Source organism: Haliaeetus leucocephalus, unplaced genomic scaffold (assembly GCF_000737465.1).
Source record: "Haliaeetus leucocephalus isolate CR32 unplaced genomic scaffold, Haliaeetus_leucocephalus-4.0 Scaffold906, whole genome shotgun sequence".
Taxonomy (NCBI): domain Eukaryota; kingdom Metazoa; phylum Chordata; class Aves; order Accipitriformes; family Accipitridae; genus Haliaeetus; species Haliaeetus leucocephalus.
In genome coordinates this window covers 4814737-4835440 of record NW_010973342.1, presented here as the reverse complement: position 1 = coordinate 4835440, position 20704 = coordinate 4814737, and the positions used below count along the sequence as shown (strand labels likewise).

The window sequence follows — 20704 nt, the reverse complement described above, 5'->3', positions numbered from 1 at the left end:
AAATGCTGGAACTGGGCTTAAATATCAAGTTTTGAGGTGCTTGAATTTTGTTTTTTGGCACTGGCTTTGACTTGCCACACAACCTCTGTGCCTAATTAACTACCAACCAGTTTCCCCTTAATTACTGAGTAGGAGAAATGTTGAAAAGCTTCAGTTTGTGTCGATTTACAGGTCACTACAATTCAGTGTGCTTTAAACACACATTATTGAATAGAATTTTGTCTTTTTATTTATTTCTGAAGTCAAGATTTTGGGAGTTTGCTTATTTACTTAAGAATTGTTGTGATGATGCAGTGTCATAGATTTTTTTTTTTAAAGGAATTTGCTGTACAAAAATGTAGTAGTAGAAAGGGAGGTAAATTGTCTCCTGTTTCTGGGGCTCCTTACAGAGGCAGTCATCAGTGTATGGCATAACCACGTTTTGGACTTGATGCTGCTCAAGTGATAGTACATAACTGCATGCAACCAAATTATCTCACTTGCCTCATCCTACAGCACTTTTCCCAGCTGGAACTCCAACTTGTCTAGTAATCTTTTTAGCATTGATCATGAGAGTTCTGATTAACAAGCTTCTGGCTTTATTTTTACTATATATCTCTTCAGTAAATAGTCAACATGTATATTTAGTCCATAGAATTTGGAAGGATAAATATATCAAGCAACAAAATTTGAATAAATATGGCTCAGTAGGTTTGACATCTGGTTGCTCGTGGGAAAGAGGCTCTAGAAATGTTGCACTTCCCACATTCTTGCTATTGTTGGTTACAGAACATTGGAACAAGCAGTTGTTGGATATTTTTTTGAAAAATGACTAAAAATACTAAACTTTGGGATACAAGCAGCTATGTGGGCCTAGGTGTATCAATAACTGCACTTTAACAACGCTTTTTTGGCTGGCAGAACTTAAGTGTGATTTTTTTTTTTTTTCTTTTTTTTTCTCCAGTGAAATGTCTCTTCTATAACAAGTGCTATTTGAATTTTTAGGCTTGGAACAACACATGATTCCTGTAGTGAAGATATGTATAGTACCTTGCTACAAAGGTATCATCAGCTGGAACAGGAAATGGGTCAAGTTGCTGAAGCATGGCTTGAATGCCAGAAAAGAATAGATGACTATGTTGATGAACAGGTAAGAATCATGTAAACAGTCTCAAGACTGATTATGTAGGGAGCAGCCCATGCAAGACTGTGCCTCCAGTGAAGACTTTCTTTGGTATTTTCATCCAGAGCTTTGAAGCAACAAAAAGTAACTTTTTTCATTGATGTCAGTCTTTCAGAACAGAAAAGAACACTAACATACAAATATGTAATGGCAATTGTACAGAAACGTCTTCAAATTATTGAAGCAGATTGTTGTGCCATTCATTGTTTAGAGGTGGTCTTTGCACATTTTTTAATTACTTTAGCCTGTAAATTACCCATAGCACAGTAACCTGAAACTTCCATTTGTAGATGTCACTAGGAAAAAGAAAAAAAGAAAAAACCCACCCCATAAAACCCACTAAGTTTCTAAAATAATAATTGCACTAAATGAAATTAAAAACTGTTGCATGTTGCATAATGTGATGACCTTTGTGCAGCTGTCAAAATCAGAACTCCAGACTCTCACTATAGAAATATTTGAGACCTCTAAAGTTATCCTTTTTTTTTATTAAGTATATGTTCTGATAGCTGATTCTTCTGAGGTTGTTCTACATTTCAGAAAATAATCACTTTGCTGTACTGACTTCTACATTGTCAAGAGCTTAATTTTCAGAAAAATAACTGTTTATTTTGCAAGTGGTTGTTTATACTTTCCCAAAATTGCTCGTGTGCTTTTTCTCATGTTTAAAGAACTTGAATTTTTTTAAAACAGCTCAGGATAAGGCTTTGGATACTGTTTAGTTCAATCTTAAGTATACTACAAGAAAGAATGTGTCTTGAAATAACTGAAGATACAGAATTTTATAGAACTTTTCTTGTATTTTGAAGTTTTATGAGCATTAGGAATATGGAGATCCAATTTGAGATTTAGTAATGCTATGTTATTCCTATGGATAACAAACATTTTGAAGTCTTACAGTACACTAACTGTCCTTCAGAAGCTGTTCCCTGTGATGAAGATTTAAGTGAACTTTACCATTAATTCCAATACTTTCAAGATGGAGACAGGACATAACTGATTTTATTTTTAGAGATTGTTCTATATTTGGGGGTTGTATCTGTAAGCTATCAGTTACAAAGTTTTCTCTTGGTCTGGCTGCTTTTATGCAACTAAATATTTGATTGCAGCTCAGTAAAATTTCATCATCTCACATTTTGTGCTACTAGAAGTCATTTTCCTCATGGTGTCAGGGTATTGTGGCTGTCTGATACTGCCTCCCCAGTAAGAAACAGAGCCCAATTCACTTCTCATTATTCACTTACTTTTCCTAAAGATGGAATTTCTGTGGAGTCACATTCATATCAGACTTCTGACTGGTTGGTCTGCACCACTTCAATATCAACTCTTAACTGATTTTCCTGTATTTCTCTGTATCTAGTGACCATGCTATTGCCACAAGTACTGTGTTACAGCATTTTTTTTATCTGCCTAGTGAAGCCTGTATCCTGATGCAAACAGAAACCCTTCTCCCATTTGGGGAAACTTAATATGATGACTTCTTATTTCCTAATGACCAAGAAAACCTCCAAGGCGTGTGTGTAGGGGAAACCATTCTAAAACTTAAATGATCAAATTTTAAAGGAGATATTGGTATTTATATGTAGAAAGAACATTTTCACAATTGTGCCTTAAAACCCATGTTGGTGATAACCTGTGGTTATACTCTTTTGATCAAAAATACATCATTCAGTATGACCATCTTACCTGAATTTGCAGTGATATTTTTGTCAACAAGGTAGAAATCAGAAAGCCTGGCTACTATGGAAACTGTGGATCTTAACAGTGAATGCATGTTCATTATTTGCTGCCTCTTGGCTTATCAAAATTGTGAGGTTTTATTGCTAGTATATCAAAGATTAGAATGCAGACCATCACAGAGGACTTATGAATGGTCCTTGTTTATCTACTGTGGAACTATGTGCAAAATTTTAGACAGGGCATCAGCAGAGGTAATTAATGGACCCTCCCACTATGTTATGTTATGTTACTTGTTCTTGGGGAAAAAAGTGAATAGCTTTTGCAAGCAATAGAAATATACTTTATTTTTTTCTTTAAGGCTGTGTAGGACAGCTGTGTCATGCACAGACATGTAACTTAATACCACGTGTGTATGCTGTAATAAAACTTAGAATAAGGATCCGTTCATATCAGCACTGATATCACATGTTAAAATCTGAGGAAGATGTTTAGGGTATCTGGAAAACAGGACAGCTTAAATTTGATAAGAAAAACAGGATCTGGAGGTACAGGCTGCATAGATTTAGACTACTTTTAACTCAGGGGTTCCTAAATATATCTGGATCTTTTCCATAAGTAATGGCTAGATAGTCATATGTACTTTGTGTGAAAGTGTTACCTTTTTTTTTACTGCTGGCTCCCACAGAAGAAAGGAATAAAGGAATGCCTTTGCCCAGCTCCACAAGAGCCCAGGGAGAGCTTCTTGCTTGTCTTTCCATATTCGTGTGTGACTTTTTTTTTTTTTTTTCTTTTACAGTTCTGGTCAACTTAATAGAAAAAACAGTATTGTACAGGCATAATTGTTTTTTATCTTTATGGTGGCTGTATAAATAATTTAAACACTATTTTTCAGTGCTGAGGGTTTGTGATAAGAGGAATTATTTTATTATTTCTTGTGAAACAGGCTAGGAACATAGATTAGATTTACAGGTGGCATTTGGGATGCTCAAATGTTCTATTCACATGTGATACAGAGTTTAAAATTTGGAAGCAAGTAACCTGTGATGTATGTATGAATGTCAGAGTTCTCACAGGTGATCTAGTGGTATGTGTCAGTTCTGACCAAACTGCTGGCTTTGTTTTCATGATGAAATGTATTTCAGAACGGAAAAATACTTGTTCACCTGCCTGTCTCACTTTACCATGTCTCCATCTGATGGATCGCAAATACTTCTTAGTGTCGAATAAACAGGGAGGAAGGAAGAGGGTGGTAGTGGAACTCTCTTCTCCATTGGACAGCAGTGGTACCATATTCATTGCAGATGTGCAAGGTCGAAGTGTAAATTTTCCTTTCTGATAGCATTTGAATTTATCTCCCACTCCCTAGCAGAATTCTTAGGCATGAATCATGTGGTTTGTATTGCAGCTGCTTTGCTCTGCTGAAATAAATATTCATTGGGGAAAAGAAAGAGGGGAGAGAAGTGATTTCCTATTATTTATGGAATTAATAACTTAAGATACTAGCAGACATGGGGTATTGGAAAGGCTGTGAAGTTGGAAGTAGGAAAATTTTAGCTTCAGCCCCTGTTCCCATTAATACTCAAGAGTACCAAGACTTAAACCATGCTGCTTTCTTTGACAGTTTCTTGGCAGACTTGAGTAGGCAGCTCCCAGTTAATGCACTGGCTGTTTTAAACGTCATTCTTTGGCATTGAAGTCTTCTCTTATAATGTATAGTGAATGTAGGTGCCTGTCTCTGATGGTGAGGATTCAGCTAGGTGGCAGGGCACCTAAACCGGTTAGTGTTGCTGTGTTTAAATATGGCTCAAGGGTTCTCAGAAGCTGATAGTATAGCCAGGATGAAATTTCCAATGTTGTTGGCCCTAGGCTCTGCAGTACCTTTTAGTGTGTCTAAGAAATGGTACCAATGGTTCAAGAATATTCCATGCATGCTCTTTTTTTAAAAAAACACACATGCACATGATAAACTCATTTTTTTGGTGTTAATGTAACCTCACTGGAGCAAGGGAAATCAAAATCCACAGTAGTAATTAGAATTGTGTGATGCAGATTGTTTCAGAAATTCATTAGGCAAAACTGTACCACTTAATACTGTTTCAAATCCCCAGCTTAGAATTTCATTTTCCCAAGTTAAATAATGATAATAGCAATAATACACTTAGGTTAATAGTAAGACTTTAAACTTTTGATCAAGAATGAATTTCTGGAGGCATGCTTTTGAAGAAAAAAAAAAAGATTGCTAGTGGTATAACCTACTGAACTTTGCTCACTAACATATCTTTATGAAGCAATTTGTTACATTCTATAAGGTGGTAGATATTTTTATTAATTTGGTGAATCAAAAAAAAGAACTGTAAAAGATAACCTAGATAGTTGTTTTTCCTCACTAATGAAGTAGTGCTCTTAAAATGTTGTAATGCGCAACAGGAGAAGCTTTGTTCTTGCATTTTGCTGTGTTAAAATTCATGGAAGCTTTTGTGTTATGTCAGAATGAATTTATTTACTAAATCAGAAAAATACCATTTGTGTACAAAAAGTTACAGGCTCTATGTACATTTATGGTGATGTGTTTCAGGGACGAGTAATTGTATAAAATATTTTTCTAGCCTTAGATAAATCATGGGCATGAAATACATTGAGGAATAAAAGTGGTAAATAGTGTTAGTCTAGGTTACTACTTCTAATTTTTTTTGACTCTTTGACTGGCTGGTTAGTTCCACATGTGGTAGATCAGAGTTTGCACTTCAGCCTGTGTTAAGGCCTTGCTGAAAGTCCTGTATCTCTAGATTTTAAGGAATTTTAGTGGATCTGAGATGTTGAGGATTTAATGCCAATTACATTTTATTGAAAATGCTATGAAAATACTTAATGAAAAGAAATATTAACGTAAGGAATAACAGTGGAATAATCTGACTGAAAAATAGTGTAAAAGAATATAAAATCTTATGTTTAAGTGATTAAAATCAAATGATTAGCAAATAAAATACACTTCATATTGACTTTCAAAATAGTATAGACAGGCTAGGTTTAACAAAACTGATAGACAAATTGACAACAGCATAGGTTTTCTATGATTAAATCAATGAGTTTTCCTTAAATTCTGTTTTAGATGGCAATGAAAACAAAACAACGCATGCTAAAGGAAGACTGGGAATTTTTTAAACAGAGGCGTTTTATTGAAGAGCAGGTAGGATTTTTTTTTTATACCATACTAAGTTATACTAATGCTTCATGTATATTTGTACGATGCAAACATATGAGTGTAGTATATTGTACTAGTCCTATGTGATCTGATTCTGCAACTATGCCAGGCATGAAATTTGGTCAGCTAAAATAGAGAAAAGCAAGATTCAAGAAGAGTATGTAATGGTATGTCATCTTAGTTACTACAAGGTAAAAACTTAAGCACCACAGTCTTAGGATTGAATACCAGGTGTTAAAGTTCTTTACACAATAAAAGGGGAATTTTTGATGCCTTAGAGTGGGATCCAAAACAGCCAATACATTGAGTGTGGAGCTGCCTTGATGTACATGGTAGGGAATGTTGTGTTCAAGAGTTTAACAAATTCACTTGTGTGTGCGGAGCTGGGGAGTGTGAGCCATGGTAGCAGGGCAGATGATTGCATCTGTTAGGATTCTGGAGATGGCTCCTACATGTGTTTTGTGGGGAAAAGGCTGAGCAGAACTACTTACCTTTTTTTAAGCTATAGCCGGAGAGGGGCCAGTAGAAGTTCCTACCTTATTATAAAACTGTCTGCTGTTTAAGATACAGTACTCTGTTCTGTAGCCTGGAAGTGTTCAAGTATGTATCATGTTGTCCATAAGAGTACAGTGTGACTTGGCTAGAGTCAAGACTGGATGGGGAACCTCTCCATTCCTGTACCACTGTGCAAAAAGAAATGCTAGTCATGAGCCAGAGAAAGAGAGCATATGACAGTATGTTTTGGTAAACCTAAGCTTAAATTAGCAATGTCCCAAAGCAGTCACCAGTAAGTACTTTTTCCTATAAGGAACATAAGCCTGTGTTAACCATGTCTTTTAGAACATCTGGTATACAGGGCTTCTCAGAGGACTTGAGGAAGAATCCTCTTTTTCATTGATCCTAATTGGGCTTAAGTGAGCTCTAAGCCCATGGCTGCTTTGGTCAGGATGAGGTCTGGGCATCTATAGAAGTGGAAGCTTAGGCACATCCTTGTTTAACTTAAGATTTGTAGGTTTCTAATGAAATTAGATGCTTTCAGGTTTAGGCCTCTGCCGGGTGGAGGTTATTTGGATTGTATTTTTTCACTAATGCAGTCAAGTCCTGTTTTGGGCAGCTATTTCATTCCTTGAATCTATCCCATTGTGGCTACAGAATTAGTCCTAATTCTTTTTTGCAAGCTAAGAGTGAGTTTGCATTCTCTCTACATTCGTCAGCAGTGTCCTTTTCTGCATACCATGAAACAAGACAAGAACTGCTCAAGTTCTGGGTCTGTCAGCAGAAATATCATGCAAGATGCATGTACAAATGAGTCAAGGAGATGGACTTGGCCACTTTAATATTTCATAGGAGAAACATACTTTCTTTGAAGAGTTTCAGTGTCAAATGTTTGTTGTTTGTGACTTTGAACTTCTTTGTTTTTTAACTCATGATTAAAACACCACTTTCATGAAATTATTCTGAACCATTCTGCTTTTAAAATATTTTGCCCAAAGAACCCTTTTTGATTATGTAATTTGTTAATCATGATGTGCCATTGAATTGTTAATGGAAAAACTTGCACTACTAAAACGCTGCCTTTATAATTTACTTCAGCTTAATAACAAGAAAGCACTAGCTGGGGAGAACAACTTCACAGACACAATGAGACACATGCTGTCATCACGTTTGAGCATGCCTGACTGTCCCAACTGTAATTATAGAAGAAGGTGAGCTGATTTTTTTAATATGAAATCATAATATATCATTAATTTCTTGTTCAAGGAAAAAGGAAATACATTATTGGAACAAAGAGTGTGGTTACTTTAAATGAGTGCTACTTAAACAAGATCCTAAAAATCTGTAATCTTAATTCTTGAACAGATGTACTTGTGATGACTGCAGCCTTTCACACATTTTAACATGTGGCATCATGGATTCTCCAATAACGGATGATATCCACATTAATCAGTTACCACTACAAATTGATTCTGCTCCGGATTATCTATCTGAGATCCGCCCACCCAGTATGTCTTCAGCAAGTTCAGGATCAGGTTCCAGCTCGCCCATTACCATTCAGCAACACCCCAGACTGATCCTCGCAGATAATGGTTCTGCACCAACTTTGTAAGTTCTTTTTCTTTGTTTTAAAATTTTGTAGTGAATTGAACTTAAGTAGGTGAGTTGCATTGGCTGACTATCATTTTGTAATGCTTTTTTTGCCTTAGAAAATTATTTAATAATGGTACTGTATTCAGCAGACCACAACTCCAGCGCTATATGTTGTGCAAACATAAATTAAAAAAAAAAAAAAAAAACCAAAAACAAAAACCCCAAACAAACTTGTAAAATTCTTAAAAATTTTTGAAGATGTTGACTTAACACTATTGCTAGAAGTGTGTGTAGTATGTACTTTCCTGCTTTGCAATTACAAGGACGTCAGATACTGATCTACTTTAGAGCATCATTTTAAAATGGCCTGTTTTCTTACAATGAGCAAGGAAATTGGTGATCTTTTCTTTGAGGGTTGGTCATTTCATATGAATCAGTTTCATGCCAAAAAAGCCTTTATTAGGAGGCTTTTAGGATTGTTGAGGTTGTGTTAACTTGAGTCTTGCATCAAAGATTACCGTCCCTATCAGAAGTACATGCCACCCTCTTTCTTTAATTCAGATCACAATGACCGTCAGATTTGAGGCATTAGTCTAATGGTAGACTTGTGCCCCTTCCATAATTCTGAAGGATTAAAACTGCTTGGTAGGCTGGCTTCTGTACATGTTTATGGTACAGCTAACCAGCAGTCTTCTCTGTCATGTGATATTCTAAAGGAATTTTTTAAAAAACCCAACTTCAGTACTGGTGGGAACACTAATGAAACACCTGTTGTCAGTACAGACAAGGAAATTGGTGTTAGCATTCCATGTTAATATGGTGTAATGAACAAGGACGATTGAGATTTGTGGGATGTTTCTGATGAATATCAGTTCATTAAGTTCACTTTGCTTTAAACATTTACCTTTGCATCTACTACTGTCAATGGTTTAATCTTCCACAACAGGACTTTAGTTTCTGAACCCATTTGGGGAGTGCTTGAAAACAGATTGTGTGGCGGTATGTTTAGCTACATATTCTTAAATGTGTGGTTTGCGATTTCTGTGAACTCTCATTAGTTCTGGCATTGAAATATCTAAAATTGTTCAGTTTGTCTCTTCAGAAGCTAGTTTAGTTGAATCCAAGTATTATTTATTGTAAGAAGCCTATTTTTAGGGAAATACCACTGCTCCTTGGGAAAGGGCCATTTTATGTCTCATATCTGCTGTGTTTTAGTTCCTCATTGCACATTTGAAATATGCTTAGTGATGCCATCATGTAATTAAATTTTGGTGCAGTATTTCATGGAATGCAAAATGATAATGTGCACACTTTAGGAGCTCTTCTAGGAGCTCTGGATTGCTGTAGAAACATGAACTAACCAATCTTGGCAACACTTCCTTGGAGCGGGTAATTAAACTTGCATGTTCTTTTACTAGCTCTCTGTGTGGAAAATATTTCCATTAAGTATTTTAGAGCAGATTCTGAAAAGCACGTAGATGTGGAGTTGTCTAGGAACTGATTGCTATAGAGAAATTTAAGAGTTACGGTGATGTGTTCAATGTTCCCTACTTACTGGTTTGACATTTAAGGTATGGAAAAAACTTTAATTTTATATTGTACTTTTTCCACTTCACACTTTCTGTAAAGGAAGTCATCGGCATAAGGCTTTTTTCATCCAATTAAAGGTCATCCATATCCTGTCATTAATTCCATAGATTCTTGGTCAGAAAACAGTGGTGGAAAAATATTTTACACAGAAATAGCAGAGAATCTTATTTTCAATCCAGTCTGTTGTTCAGGCATGCAACTGCTGTATTCAGTAGGATTATATGGCAGGTGGCTTGATTTTACTTGCCTGAAAAAATAAGTTCAGTTAAACAACTTGAAAAACAATCCTTTGACTCCTAATTGGAACATGTATACAAGGGATGCCCTCAACTTGATTTCATTTTGGTGTTCTACCTAATTTCACAATAACCGAGGTTACTAAGCGCTGTGATTTATCTAAGCCTCTTTTCCCCTCAGTGGTAGTGATGATGAAGATGTTGCACCATTATCAGCAAAATTTGCTGATATCTACCCACTGAATAATTATGACGATGCAGAGGTTGTAGCCAACATGAATGGAATTCACAGTGAGCTAAATGGTGGAGGCGAAAACATGGCATTGAAAGACGAGGTACAACATTTACACTATCATTTTTCTGGCATATCTTTTTCTGGCAGTTGGATGTGCTCACTGGAGAAAGGCCTGTCCTTCACCCCGATGTTAATGAGTTAATGTTGTCCAGTCTCCTCAGGTGAGCAGTACTAGCAGCAGTTCCTCAGAAGCAGATGATGAAGAAGCGGATGGGGAGAGCAGTGGTGAACCACCAGGGACTCAAAAGGAGGAAATGCCTTTAGGAAAAAGGGCATTAAGGAAAGATGAAGCAAAAATGGATAGTCCACCACCTTCTTACCCTAGTCAGCAGGTATAGTAAACTAAAAGCAACCCTTTTAGTAAATTAATTTTTGAAATGTGGATGCTCGAATGATAATGTATTTATATCTTCAATTAAATATTTAACTTCTAGTATGTTACGTTTTCAGTAGGTAGATACGATACCAAAAATATTTTTCAGCTCGTTGTATATTGTCATGGCTAATATTTTCCTTTAATCAAAACCTGAAATATGTTAGTTATATTGAAGGTGGCTTCAGTAAGAGGGGAAAAAAATTTGTTCTTGCTTGTATGAGTGAGAAACAGAAACTAAAAAGCATTTCTACTTTGAAGGTTGAGCTTGGTCTTTGTTAAATATTAATGCTATTTGAAATTCATTGGGGTGGGGGGAAATGATGTGAATTCTTAATGGGCACTTTTTAATATTATATCTGAAAACTAACTTCCCCTGATGAAACTCTGTGTAGTTAAATCCATTGCATGACTTACGGCATGGGTCTTGGGGTGTTTGGCTCTTTTTAATTTTTTAATATTTTTTTTTTAATGGCTTAAGGTTATTAAGCTCTTTACTGTGAGGTCACCAGACCACCCAGAGAGCCATGTCTAGAGTATCTGCTCAGCAGGTGTTTGGTTTAACCTGAGCACCAAAGCAAAGCATCCGATGGACTTATCTTTGGGATTGTGTGGCTTTTAATCTGAGTTACCCTGCAGCTACAACACAGGATTGCTGCATTGAGAGGGAACCTAGCAGTCGCTTTTATTGTTTATTGTATGAAAGAATCCACATGGGAGGGGGCACCTTTCAGACTTTAGATGATAGTCAGGTGGGAACTCCCATTAGATATTCCCCTGTTGTTAGGATGTTTGTAAGGCCTTCCACTGGAAGTATTTTCTCATGTTTTAAGTATACTAAGAGTATTAAGCTACTGTTCTTTCAGCGAGTATGCTGACATGTTTTACTCTGGCTGACCAATGGCATAATACTTACATGGGCTGAGACTGCTGTCAAACTAGTTTGAAACTGGTGAACAGATTCAGCATTTGTTGTGGAAAATCAAATGAGATTATGTAAGTCTGCTTGCCTTAGGGAAGCAAGCTAAAAATGCAAGATAAAAAGGCAGATTTAACCTTCTTCTTTTTTGTTTTCTTTGAGGAAAAAGAATTTTCTCAGAATTATTCTGAGGAACTCTTAATGTCTTCCTTTTTTTTTTTAGCCTGATTTTTTTAATCAGAGCTGAGTATCTACCTTGTAACACTGCATTCAAGTGACTGATTTCGCTGGTACATGTCATGTGCATTTCCGATTTTTTGGCATTATCTGTTGGGGTCGCTCATTTATGCAGTATCTTTATTTCTCTTCGGATTCCTTTTCATACTCAGTACCCAAAGGTTTGTCAGAATTGGATTTTGAATCTTGCCATACTCTTTGACATTTTTTTTCCATTTACATTTGTTAGTAGAATAGTATTGGTCTCTTCATGATACAATTTTTTTTTATGAGAAAGTTATTTTTTCTTTATACACCTAATTAATTCAATAATTGTATTTGGTTTATGAACTCTTTGGTAGTTAAAATATACCTTTTGTCAAAGGCTGTAATTCTTTTTTGTGATAATGAAGAGTTATGTGTTTCTGAGAGGAAGGCGTGTTTAAGAAGAATACCACCTGTCAGTTCTTTTCTAGAAAGCTAAGTTAGCTAATGTTGCTTTTTGGAAAAATGCATACTGCCACGTTGCTGGGAAGAGTAGCAATTGGGAAGTGTTCCTGGTATTACTACTTGTAAAATTATCTTCCAGTGAAATGTCAGGTGACAGTGGCAGGAAAAAGTACTGAGCTGAGAGAAGGAAATAGAGCTGCTCTTGCCTGGGCTGTTTTTCTTCCAAAGTCTTGAATCCTTTTGAGACAACAGAGGCTAATGATACCTTGAGATCAGTAAAAGGTTCTAATAAGGCATGGATTTCTCATGGTTGATACGATTATGAAATTTTTTGTGAGAAACGTCTGCTTCACACAATCACAGAACAGTTGAGTTTGGAAAGGACATCTGCAGATAGTTTAGTCCAGCTCTCCTGCTCAAAGCAATGTCATCTAGAGAAGGTTGGTCAGCAGTGTGTCCAGTTGGGTGTTGAGTATCCCCAAGGATGGAGGCTCCAGAGCTGCTCCAGTGTTCAACCACTCTCACAAATGCTTTAAGTGGAATTTCCTGTATTTCAGTCTGTGCCAGTTTTCTCTTGTCCTTTCATGGGATACCACTGAGAGGGGTCTGGCTCTGTCCTCTTTACTCTTCCTCTTCCCAGCCCAGCCAGGGAACGCACACTAATAAGATCCCCCTGAGTCTTCTGTCTTGAGGCTGAACAGTCCTAGGTGTCCCAGCCTCTCCTTGTATGACAGATGCTCCAAGACCTAAATCATCTTTATGGTCCTTCACTGGACTTACAGCAGTATTCCATCTCTGTTGTACTGGGGAGCCTAGAACTGGACCCAGTGCGCCAGGTGTGTCTCGTTAGTGCTGAGCAGAGTGGAAAGATCACCTCCCTTGACGTGCTGGCAGTGGTCTGCCTGATGCAGCTCAGGACTACTTCCAACTTCATCAGCTAATCAACCCTTATTACTGCTTTCTACACATACTGTTTTTCCATGTGCTTGGAAAATTGTGGAAAATAATAGTCTAATTTGAATTTTCATACTGGAGTAATTAATTGCCTAGTAATAATCAAATGCTGTCAAGGTTTCTATTCCTGTCTGTTCTTGATTATTTGCATCAGTATCTCGCTTGTTGTCACTGATTGTGAACACTAAATGTCTATATAGTATGAAATGCTGTCAGTTTTTAGGCCGTTCTTTTCTTAACTAAGATAAAGATCTTCCACTAGTGCTTTTAGTTCACTACAAGGTTTTTTCCATTGGTATTAGATGAAAGAATTTTGTGGGTGCTCTGACAATATTAATTGATGTATGCAAAATGAAATAATATTAATGATTACTAAGAAAAAAGGATGGGGGAAGTAGCTGATTTTACTGTCTGTCAAGTAGATTGAACTTTATTATTGGGGTTTTTTGTTGGGTTTTTTTTTTTAAATTTTTATTTTCTTACAGGCTGACCAAGGTCCAAATGCTTGTGAATGTCATGTTTGCAAACAAGAAGCCTCAGGTCTAACAGCCTCTGCACTTGCAACTGGACGCCTGCCTGCCGGCCACCAGTTTATGAATCCTGAAAAACCTGCACATCCTGCACTTCATCTTTATCCTCACATCCATGGACATATACCATTGCATACAATTCCTCATCTGCCTCGTCCACTTATCCATCCCACTTTGTATACAGCTTCTCCCTTCACACACAATAAGGTAAGCCTGACGAAGGAGATGGATGCATTCTCACCCTAGCAAAAATACTGTTACACCTGTATAAACTGGCGTGCCTGAGTATCAATGAAACCACGAAAGTTGCTTTAAATTGTCTGTTTATAGTAGTCCGTTTGGAGGGAATAGAGAGGGGTAGGGAACAGGACAGATTCAGACCTGGTGGAATGTTCATACAGCAGGGGTAAGGGTAGCTGTTGTCAGGAAGACTGATAATTTTCTTACTGTGGTTAGAAAGCACATGGAGTTAAATGAGTATTGAATGGTGGAAACAGTGATGGGACTTTAGTCAGTGTAATAGGACTAATTAAATCTTCATTTCATATATATTAAAGGTCAAAATTTAATATTCCATTTTGGAAATAATATCCTGAGGTTTCTAGTACAAAATGCTGGTAATTTTTTTTTTTTTTTTTTGCGAAAATTGAGGCATAGGAGTCTATTTGTGATGGGGGTTTTTGTGCTTTGAGAGAACTTGCTTTTTTGCAGGTTCTGCAAAATTCTTTTGACCCAAAACTTGTAATAAGCAAGAGAAAGATGTGGAACAAGGACTGGGACCAGGTGACAGCTTTTCAGAAGTATGAGTCAAAAGCAAGAATTACTATTAATGTGGTGTTGCTTCACATACCATTTAAATCAGCTGAACTGTGGGTGCTGCTGAAAGGGGCAAAGACTTTGTCATTAGGTACATATTCCTGTCGTCTCCCTTTGGTCTGGTCCAGTGATCCTGTGGTTGCAAGAAGAGTAGATTAGTTCACTAAGATGAGTATTACTTACTCTTACCGTCTTTCTTAACATCCACTTTGTTTTTTCGTCTTACTGGTGTCCCTTCCTTATCTCTGTTGCAGTGCTCCAGTTCGGTAACTGCACTGTGCCAGCCTGCCATTTCTCAACAGCCCACTGCCATTCTTCTGAAACCCCTAATTGTTGCCCCTACCTTCTGCCATCCTTCCAGAGCTCTTTTTACATATGGCAGTCTACTCAAGCTCCCATCCCTGATCTCTGCTGTCTTTCCTTTCAGAAGACCTTTGTGTAGCGGAACATCTGCAGCGCACTGTCAAGGCTGCACCAGAAGCCCCACACAGAGTAGCAGGCTGCTAGCACTAAGTGGCTTTGTAATGCAGGCCAGATCTATTAGCTCTGGCACAGCACCTGAACCAGCTGGGCTCCATGTATTTATGTGGTGCTGGAGCTGGAAAGACATATGTGGAAGCTGAAGCTTTAGGGACCTTTTGCCTTTGAAGAGCCAGCTGAATGTAGCAGAGCTGGTGGTAAATGAGCTAATAAGCCCTGTTGGATCAGGCTTGTTCTATCATGGATAGGCTGTTCTGCCCTGTGAAGTGTTTCTTTGTACCCATGTATATGAGTTTTCTTTAATGCAGGGTATTCCAGCCTCTCCCACCTTCACCATTAGTCAGACAATGAAAATCTTTCTATATAGCAAAAGGAGACTGGGTATGTAAGTATTTTGTTTGGCCATGAGTGTTCAGACTTTCATGTCTGAAATGTCATTGGACTGAGCTGATATTTTTAATATCTATATCTACTTCTGTGTAGCTTTTCATTGCATCAAATCTAGTGCAAAAATAGAACAAACTCACTCTTCCCTATCTTTTTTAAACGTGACAGTAATTGAATATAATGCTTGCATTGCACAAGGTCTGTGGGAGAACGTTACTTTCTAGAATGTGAATAAACAATTTCAGCCAGAAGAAATGCGGTGAGCCAGAACACCTTGCCTCTATAAAACAAGAAAAACTGCATGTTCCCTTTTTTTTTTTTTCCCCTCCTAGTTGCTTCTTAAAATAAAAGGGTGTATTCCTTCCCTGTTAAGTTTTAAGTCAGGAACCTGTTAATACTTGGAGATTAAAAAAGCAGAAGAATATAATCAACTTTAAAATGATGTTTTCAAATAACAAGTGTTTTATTTCTTTTTCTGCTGTGCTTATTTTCAATCCTGAAGTGTTTGTAATCCCTTTATCACAGTTGTCTTATGTGGTAATGATTATCATGTCACAGAGGATTGGTTTTGGCAGCTTGGGCTTTGAAAGGTAGCAATTCCTAACAAGTTCTACATATATACAAATACTGTTTTTAATTAAAAATGAGGCCCTACCAATATATATTAACCCAGGTATTTTTAGAGAACGCTTTTTTGTATTTATCAGTTAGCTGAATCTAAAAGCAATGTTTGTCATTATAAAATATATACATGTACATACAATCTATGTAATGTATTATCTGCACTAAAAATCAACAAACCAGTCTTTTTGTCATTCTGGGAAATACTTATTATGCTTTTTAGAATGCCTTTCACAATTGAAACACTATGATTTGAATATTGCTGTTGGAGTGACTGTGTAAGCAAACAGAATATTAATGAGGAAAATACTCTTTATTTTTGTAGGCATTACCGCCAGCTCCAGTTCAGAATCATACAAACAAGCATCAAGTATTCAATGCATCTCTCCAAGATCATATTTACCCAAGCTGTTTTGGGAGCACTCCAGATTGGAATAGTTCTAAATTTATAAGTCTTTGGGGATCAGAGATGATGAATGACAAGAACTGGAATCCTGCTACATTTTTGCCTGATACGATTCCTGGTGAGGGTTTGTTACTACTTCACACTGACTAGTTAAAAGCTTTATGTTTTGAAATGGAGTGTGGCACTTTTTTCCAGGAATGGTAGGTTTCATCATCATGGTTTTATAAGATGAGATTCTGGCAGAGATTTGCTGCCATTTCTACTCCAGTGGGGCTGAAAATTAAAAAATAAATTCTTATGTATTGGGGAGAGGATGCTAAAGGCAAAAGAATAGCGTGCTATTTTTCACCTACAGTCATTGTAGAGGTATTTTTGTCTTCAGAAGTTTAGGGTTGCAAAGAAATGGGAATTAAGGGGAAACTTAAATAATTTTTGGTTTTCTGCCACAAAGGCATGCTCTTTTTCTACAGGGTTGTAAGAGCATGGGTAACATGGTACTACATCCCACATCTTAAAATGTGCAGGGATAACTGCATTGTCATACAAAAAGACAGAGGCATAAATCAAGCAAAAGATTACTTTAAGCCAGGAAGCCTTTGGAAATACTAATGGTTGTGGTGAAAGAAAATAGAAGAGGAATAACAACAGAGAGAGATCTTTCTATTCACATAATAGCAAATATTAAAATGCCTTTTTTATTTCATTTGACTTGTATGAAAAAGGAAGCTTGGTTTTGTGTGTTGGCTTTTTTCAGACTGATCTGCTGCTAACCTGTGTCAAGATAGTACAGGGATATTTAAAAGGGAGAGGCATTAAAAGCTTCCCCAGTAGGACAGCTCATCTATTTACAAACGTAGTTGGGGTAGTTGTTCCAACAGATGACTAGTGGCAAGCTTGTGTGGAAGGTCTGTCACAAAGGTGTTACTGTAGTTAGCTGGAATTTCCAATAAGTAAAGATAAGATTTATGATGTTATATTGATAGAAGGATATGTTGTTCCTGCTTATAATTGTTGCATGGCTTACCTGGACTTCAGATATTGAAGCTTATATACTTAGCATGTAAAATGGTGTCCAATTTTAATTTTTAAATTATAAATGTATAAAGTATCTGTAGCATCTTTGCTACTTGTTAACACACATTTAGTAGTGTTCTTAAAATTGTAACTTTAAGGTTTGTGACTTCTGCTCTGAGACTTCTTGGCACTTTTTGTTACAGCTATATTTGCGGGGGAAGGAGGGGGAAAGGAGGATCACTTCACTAATCCTACCAAGCCAACACTAACAACATATCCTTGTTTCTCTGCATCTAAATTATTGAATCTTTAATTCTAAATGCCATAAAGACAATTCTGTAATTCTGTGATTCTTAATAACTATGTGTGTTTCAATTGAAGGGAGTGATATATTAGCACCAGCACTCTCAGAAATAAGACCCGAAGCACTTCCTACTACATCTAGCAATGAAGCAACAACAGTTATTGACAGCAAAGAGAAAAAAAATGCTGCAAAGAAGAAATGTCTGTACAATTTCCAGGATGCCTTTATGGAAGCTAATAAAGTTGTCATGGCAACCTCTTCTGCCACTTCTTCTGTCTCCTGCACAGCAACTACAGTGCAGTCAAGCAGCAACCAGTTCAAAGTATCATCCAAGAGACCTTCGTCGATAGGTAAGGATTTGTAATTCATGTACAGATTAGTAACTGACTCATGTACATTTAGCAAACCATAAAGATTTGTATGTGTTTATTTTAGTAATATTATATATCTTGATGATTTTCTTTAATTGCTGTTCTTCTTACTCTTGAGTTACAGTCTCTGTCCTCCTGGATTAAAGAACCTTGTAAAAGACCTTGATGTTGAAATACTGCTGGTTTTTTACAGAATCTGAGAATATCCAGCACTTTGTGTGGTTGTTTGGGTAGTTAATGGAGACTTATTAATTATTTTTAATTGTAAGTTGCTTCTTTTTTTCCCCAATTTAGGTGAAGTGTTCCACAATATTAATAAAGAGGACCATAGACATTCTGCACCAGTTGCACCACGAAATAGTCCTACCAGTTTAGCATCCCTTCCTTCACTGTCTCCTGCTGCACTGTCTCCAGCCTCTACACCACATCTTCCAAATCTTGCTGCTCCTTCTTTCCCCAAAGCTGCTGCAACAGCCCCTGGATTTGTGGATCCTCATTCAGGTCTTTGTCCTACTACAGTTGCACCTCCTACTTCAACCACAGACAGCTCTGTAAGTGCCCCACCAAGTGTCTGCAGGTAAGTTTGTTGTTGTTATTGTAGTTCTTTTTTACAATAGAAGGGGAATTAAAATACAGATACCTCTTCTCCTTTGCCAGTGGTTGTAGTGTGAAAGAAGAGCTGTCTGCGTGTTCTGCAAATGAGACTGAGTTTAGATACTTAATATGCAACTTGGTGTGAGACTTTACAAATATGATTTCCATTGCAGAATCTAGTTCTTGAGTTTAGAGGCTTAAAAACAAATGTTTTCTCACTTTTAGAAATATCACCTGGGATAAATAAGTCAAGCTCTATTATTTCTTACTCTGTCTTGCTGGTGGTGATTGCTGCTGCTGAGACACAAACCTGTTGTATAATGTATCTGTCTTCTGTCATTTCAGCATTACATGGCAAGCAGGAATGAAAAGCTGTGAAAACTTAAGGAGTCTGTAGACAGATTTAGCTCAAACTATAAAAAGGTTTTGAAACCTGCTACATAGTAACACATTTTCCTGACTACACTTAAGACTTCTTAGGTATCAGTCCCACCATTTATACAGTGGTTGTAGTGTGGAAGGATGTTCTGATTTCTGAAGGTTTTCAAAGATCTTGGAGGTTGGGAGGAGTTGTCTTCTGGTAGTGTTATGTATTGTGGCAGACTGACAATCGTGCCAACTCTTCGATATGTCTGAAGAGTGCAGGCATAACAGAAAAGCAGTTGAGTCATTACTCTAAGTATTCTGACCTGCAGGGCTGTGGTCATGGTTGCTATGCATGTAGTCTGCTGGCTACTGCAGTAGTTTTCAGAAGATGATGTGATATTTAGGCAGAGTTAGTTAACTGCATACCTGAAGTGCTTCTAAAAATGCCCTTATTTCTGTTATCAACGGGTTTTATTGATGATATCACAAAAGAAGTAACTGTTCTTTCCTGCTCAAGAAACTATTTGCAGTTTTGGAAAGAAACTCTCTTACCTAGTGCAGAGAGAGAATTGAATATAGGATATTTAATGCGATAGAAATCCAACTTTATCATCATCTCCAGGTGCTAACATGACAAAGTAATTTTAGTTCGTAAGGAATGAACTGGGAGAGAACCTAGAAACAATTATTGCAGTCTATATGAATCAGTAATGTGCTATAATGGGGAAAAAGTGCTTTATGCTCTAGTCTTTCAATCTAGTGACTGAGCGACAGAACTAACGAAGTCTTGATTTCTATGGAATTGTATCTGTTACCCCTAGTGTGTGCTATCCCAGTGTGCTGCTGGGCACTGTAATGCTGACTCTCAACAGACGAGAAACAGTGATGCAAGGGCTGCTCAAACTGACTAGTCAGAATGTTTGCACTGACTGGCAGTATTTCCTGTTCAGCAGTTCTGCATGCCTTTTCCATAACTGAGATACTGAAGTTGAACAATTTTTCATTCTGTCCTGGTAACTAATTCTTGAGAAACGTATTGGTAGGGAGTGGAGGGGAGTAAGATTAGAAAAAAGATTCACATATATTTGCAGATACGACAGATTATGGCTTGTTTTCACCTTTCTAACATAAGAATGAAGAAATACTAATCCTAGATGAGTGGATTTTTCTTTTAAATACTTTTGAAGCAAGATCACATCAGTTTTAGAAGAACCGGACAGTAGATATGTTGGGCGCACAGTTATGCAGAGCTCTGGACGGAATAAACTGCGATATAGGTGCTTATTGAAGAGACATGCTAGTATTTCCCCTTGAAAATAAAGGTGCAAACAGGGTAATGGGAACATTTTGGTTTTATCTGACCCTGAATTTTTTCTTAAAGTCAAGAGGTTGCAAATCTATCTAAAACCAGGGGATTTTAGAAATAAGTTGAGTACTTTGCAACTGCACAGCTCTCTTCAACTCACAAGTGATGAGATGGGCAGCAGTTTCAAAACCGTTCCATTTAAAAAAGGTAAATCACTACTTCTGAAACCATTTTACCTGTTTAAAGCCAGGAAGAACAGTTCCAAAACTCATTCTCTAGGCTGCTCATTCAATGAGTCACTAAATGAGGTTTTATAAATGAATTTCTCTTGTATCATCTTATCT

The 20704-nt window shown here is 37.1% G+C and overlaps 1 protein-coding gene across 5 annotated transcripts in view; it reads left to right on the top strand.

Annotated features, from left to right (window-relative positions):
* Positions 1 to 20704, top strand: part of FAM193A (family with sequence similarity 193, member A) — a 79209-nt gene that overhangs the window by 46245 nt on the left and 12260 nt on the right. For 4 of the 5 annotated variants that reach the window (XR_775395.1, XM_010583538.1, XM_010583537.1 and 1 more), the window contains 10 exons: positions 985 to 1129; positions 5952 to 6029; positions 7638 to 7750; positions 7905 to 8147; positions 10140 to 10293; positions 10406 to 10585; positions 13651 to 13902; positions 16325 to 16523; positions 17801 to 18073; positions 18389 to 18671. Coding sequence is in view for 4 of the 5 variants with exons in the window: in XM_010583538.1 (XP_010581840.1) it covers positions 985 to 1129; positions 5952 to 6029; positions 7638 to 7750; positions 7905 to 8147; positions 10140 to 10293; positions 10406 to 10585; positions 13651 to 13902; positions 16325 to 16523; positions 17801 to 18073; positions 18389 to 18671 (1920 nt within the window). In the remaining variant the exon portion in view is untranslated. The remainder of the gene's footprint in view (positions 1 to 984; positions 1130 to 5951; positions 6030 to 7637; positions 7751 to 7904; positions 8148 to 10139; positions 10294 to 10405; positions 10586 to 13650; positions 13903 to 16324; positions 16524 to 17800; positions 18074 to 18388; positions 18672 to 20704) is intronic. The other variant, XM_010583535.1, reaches the window with a different exon arrangement.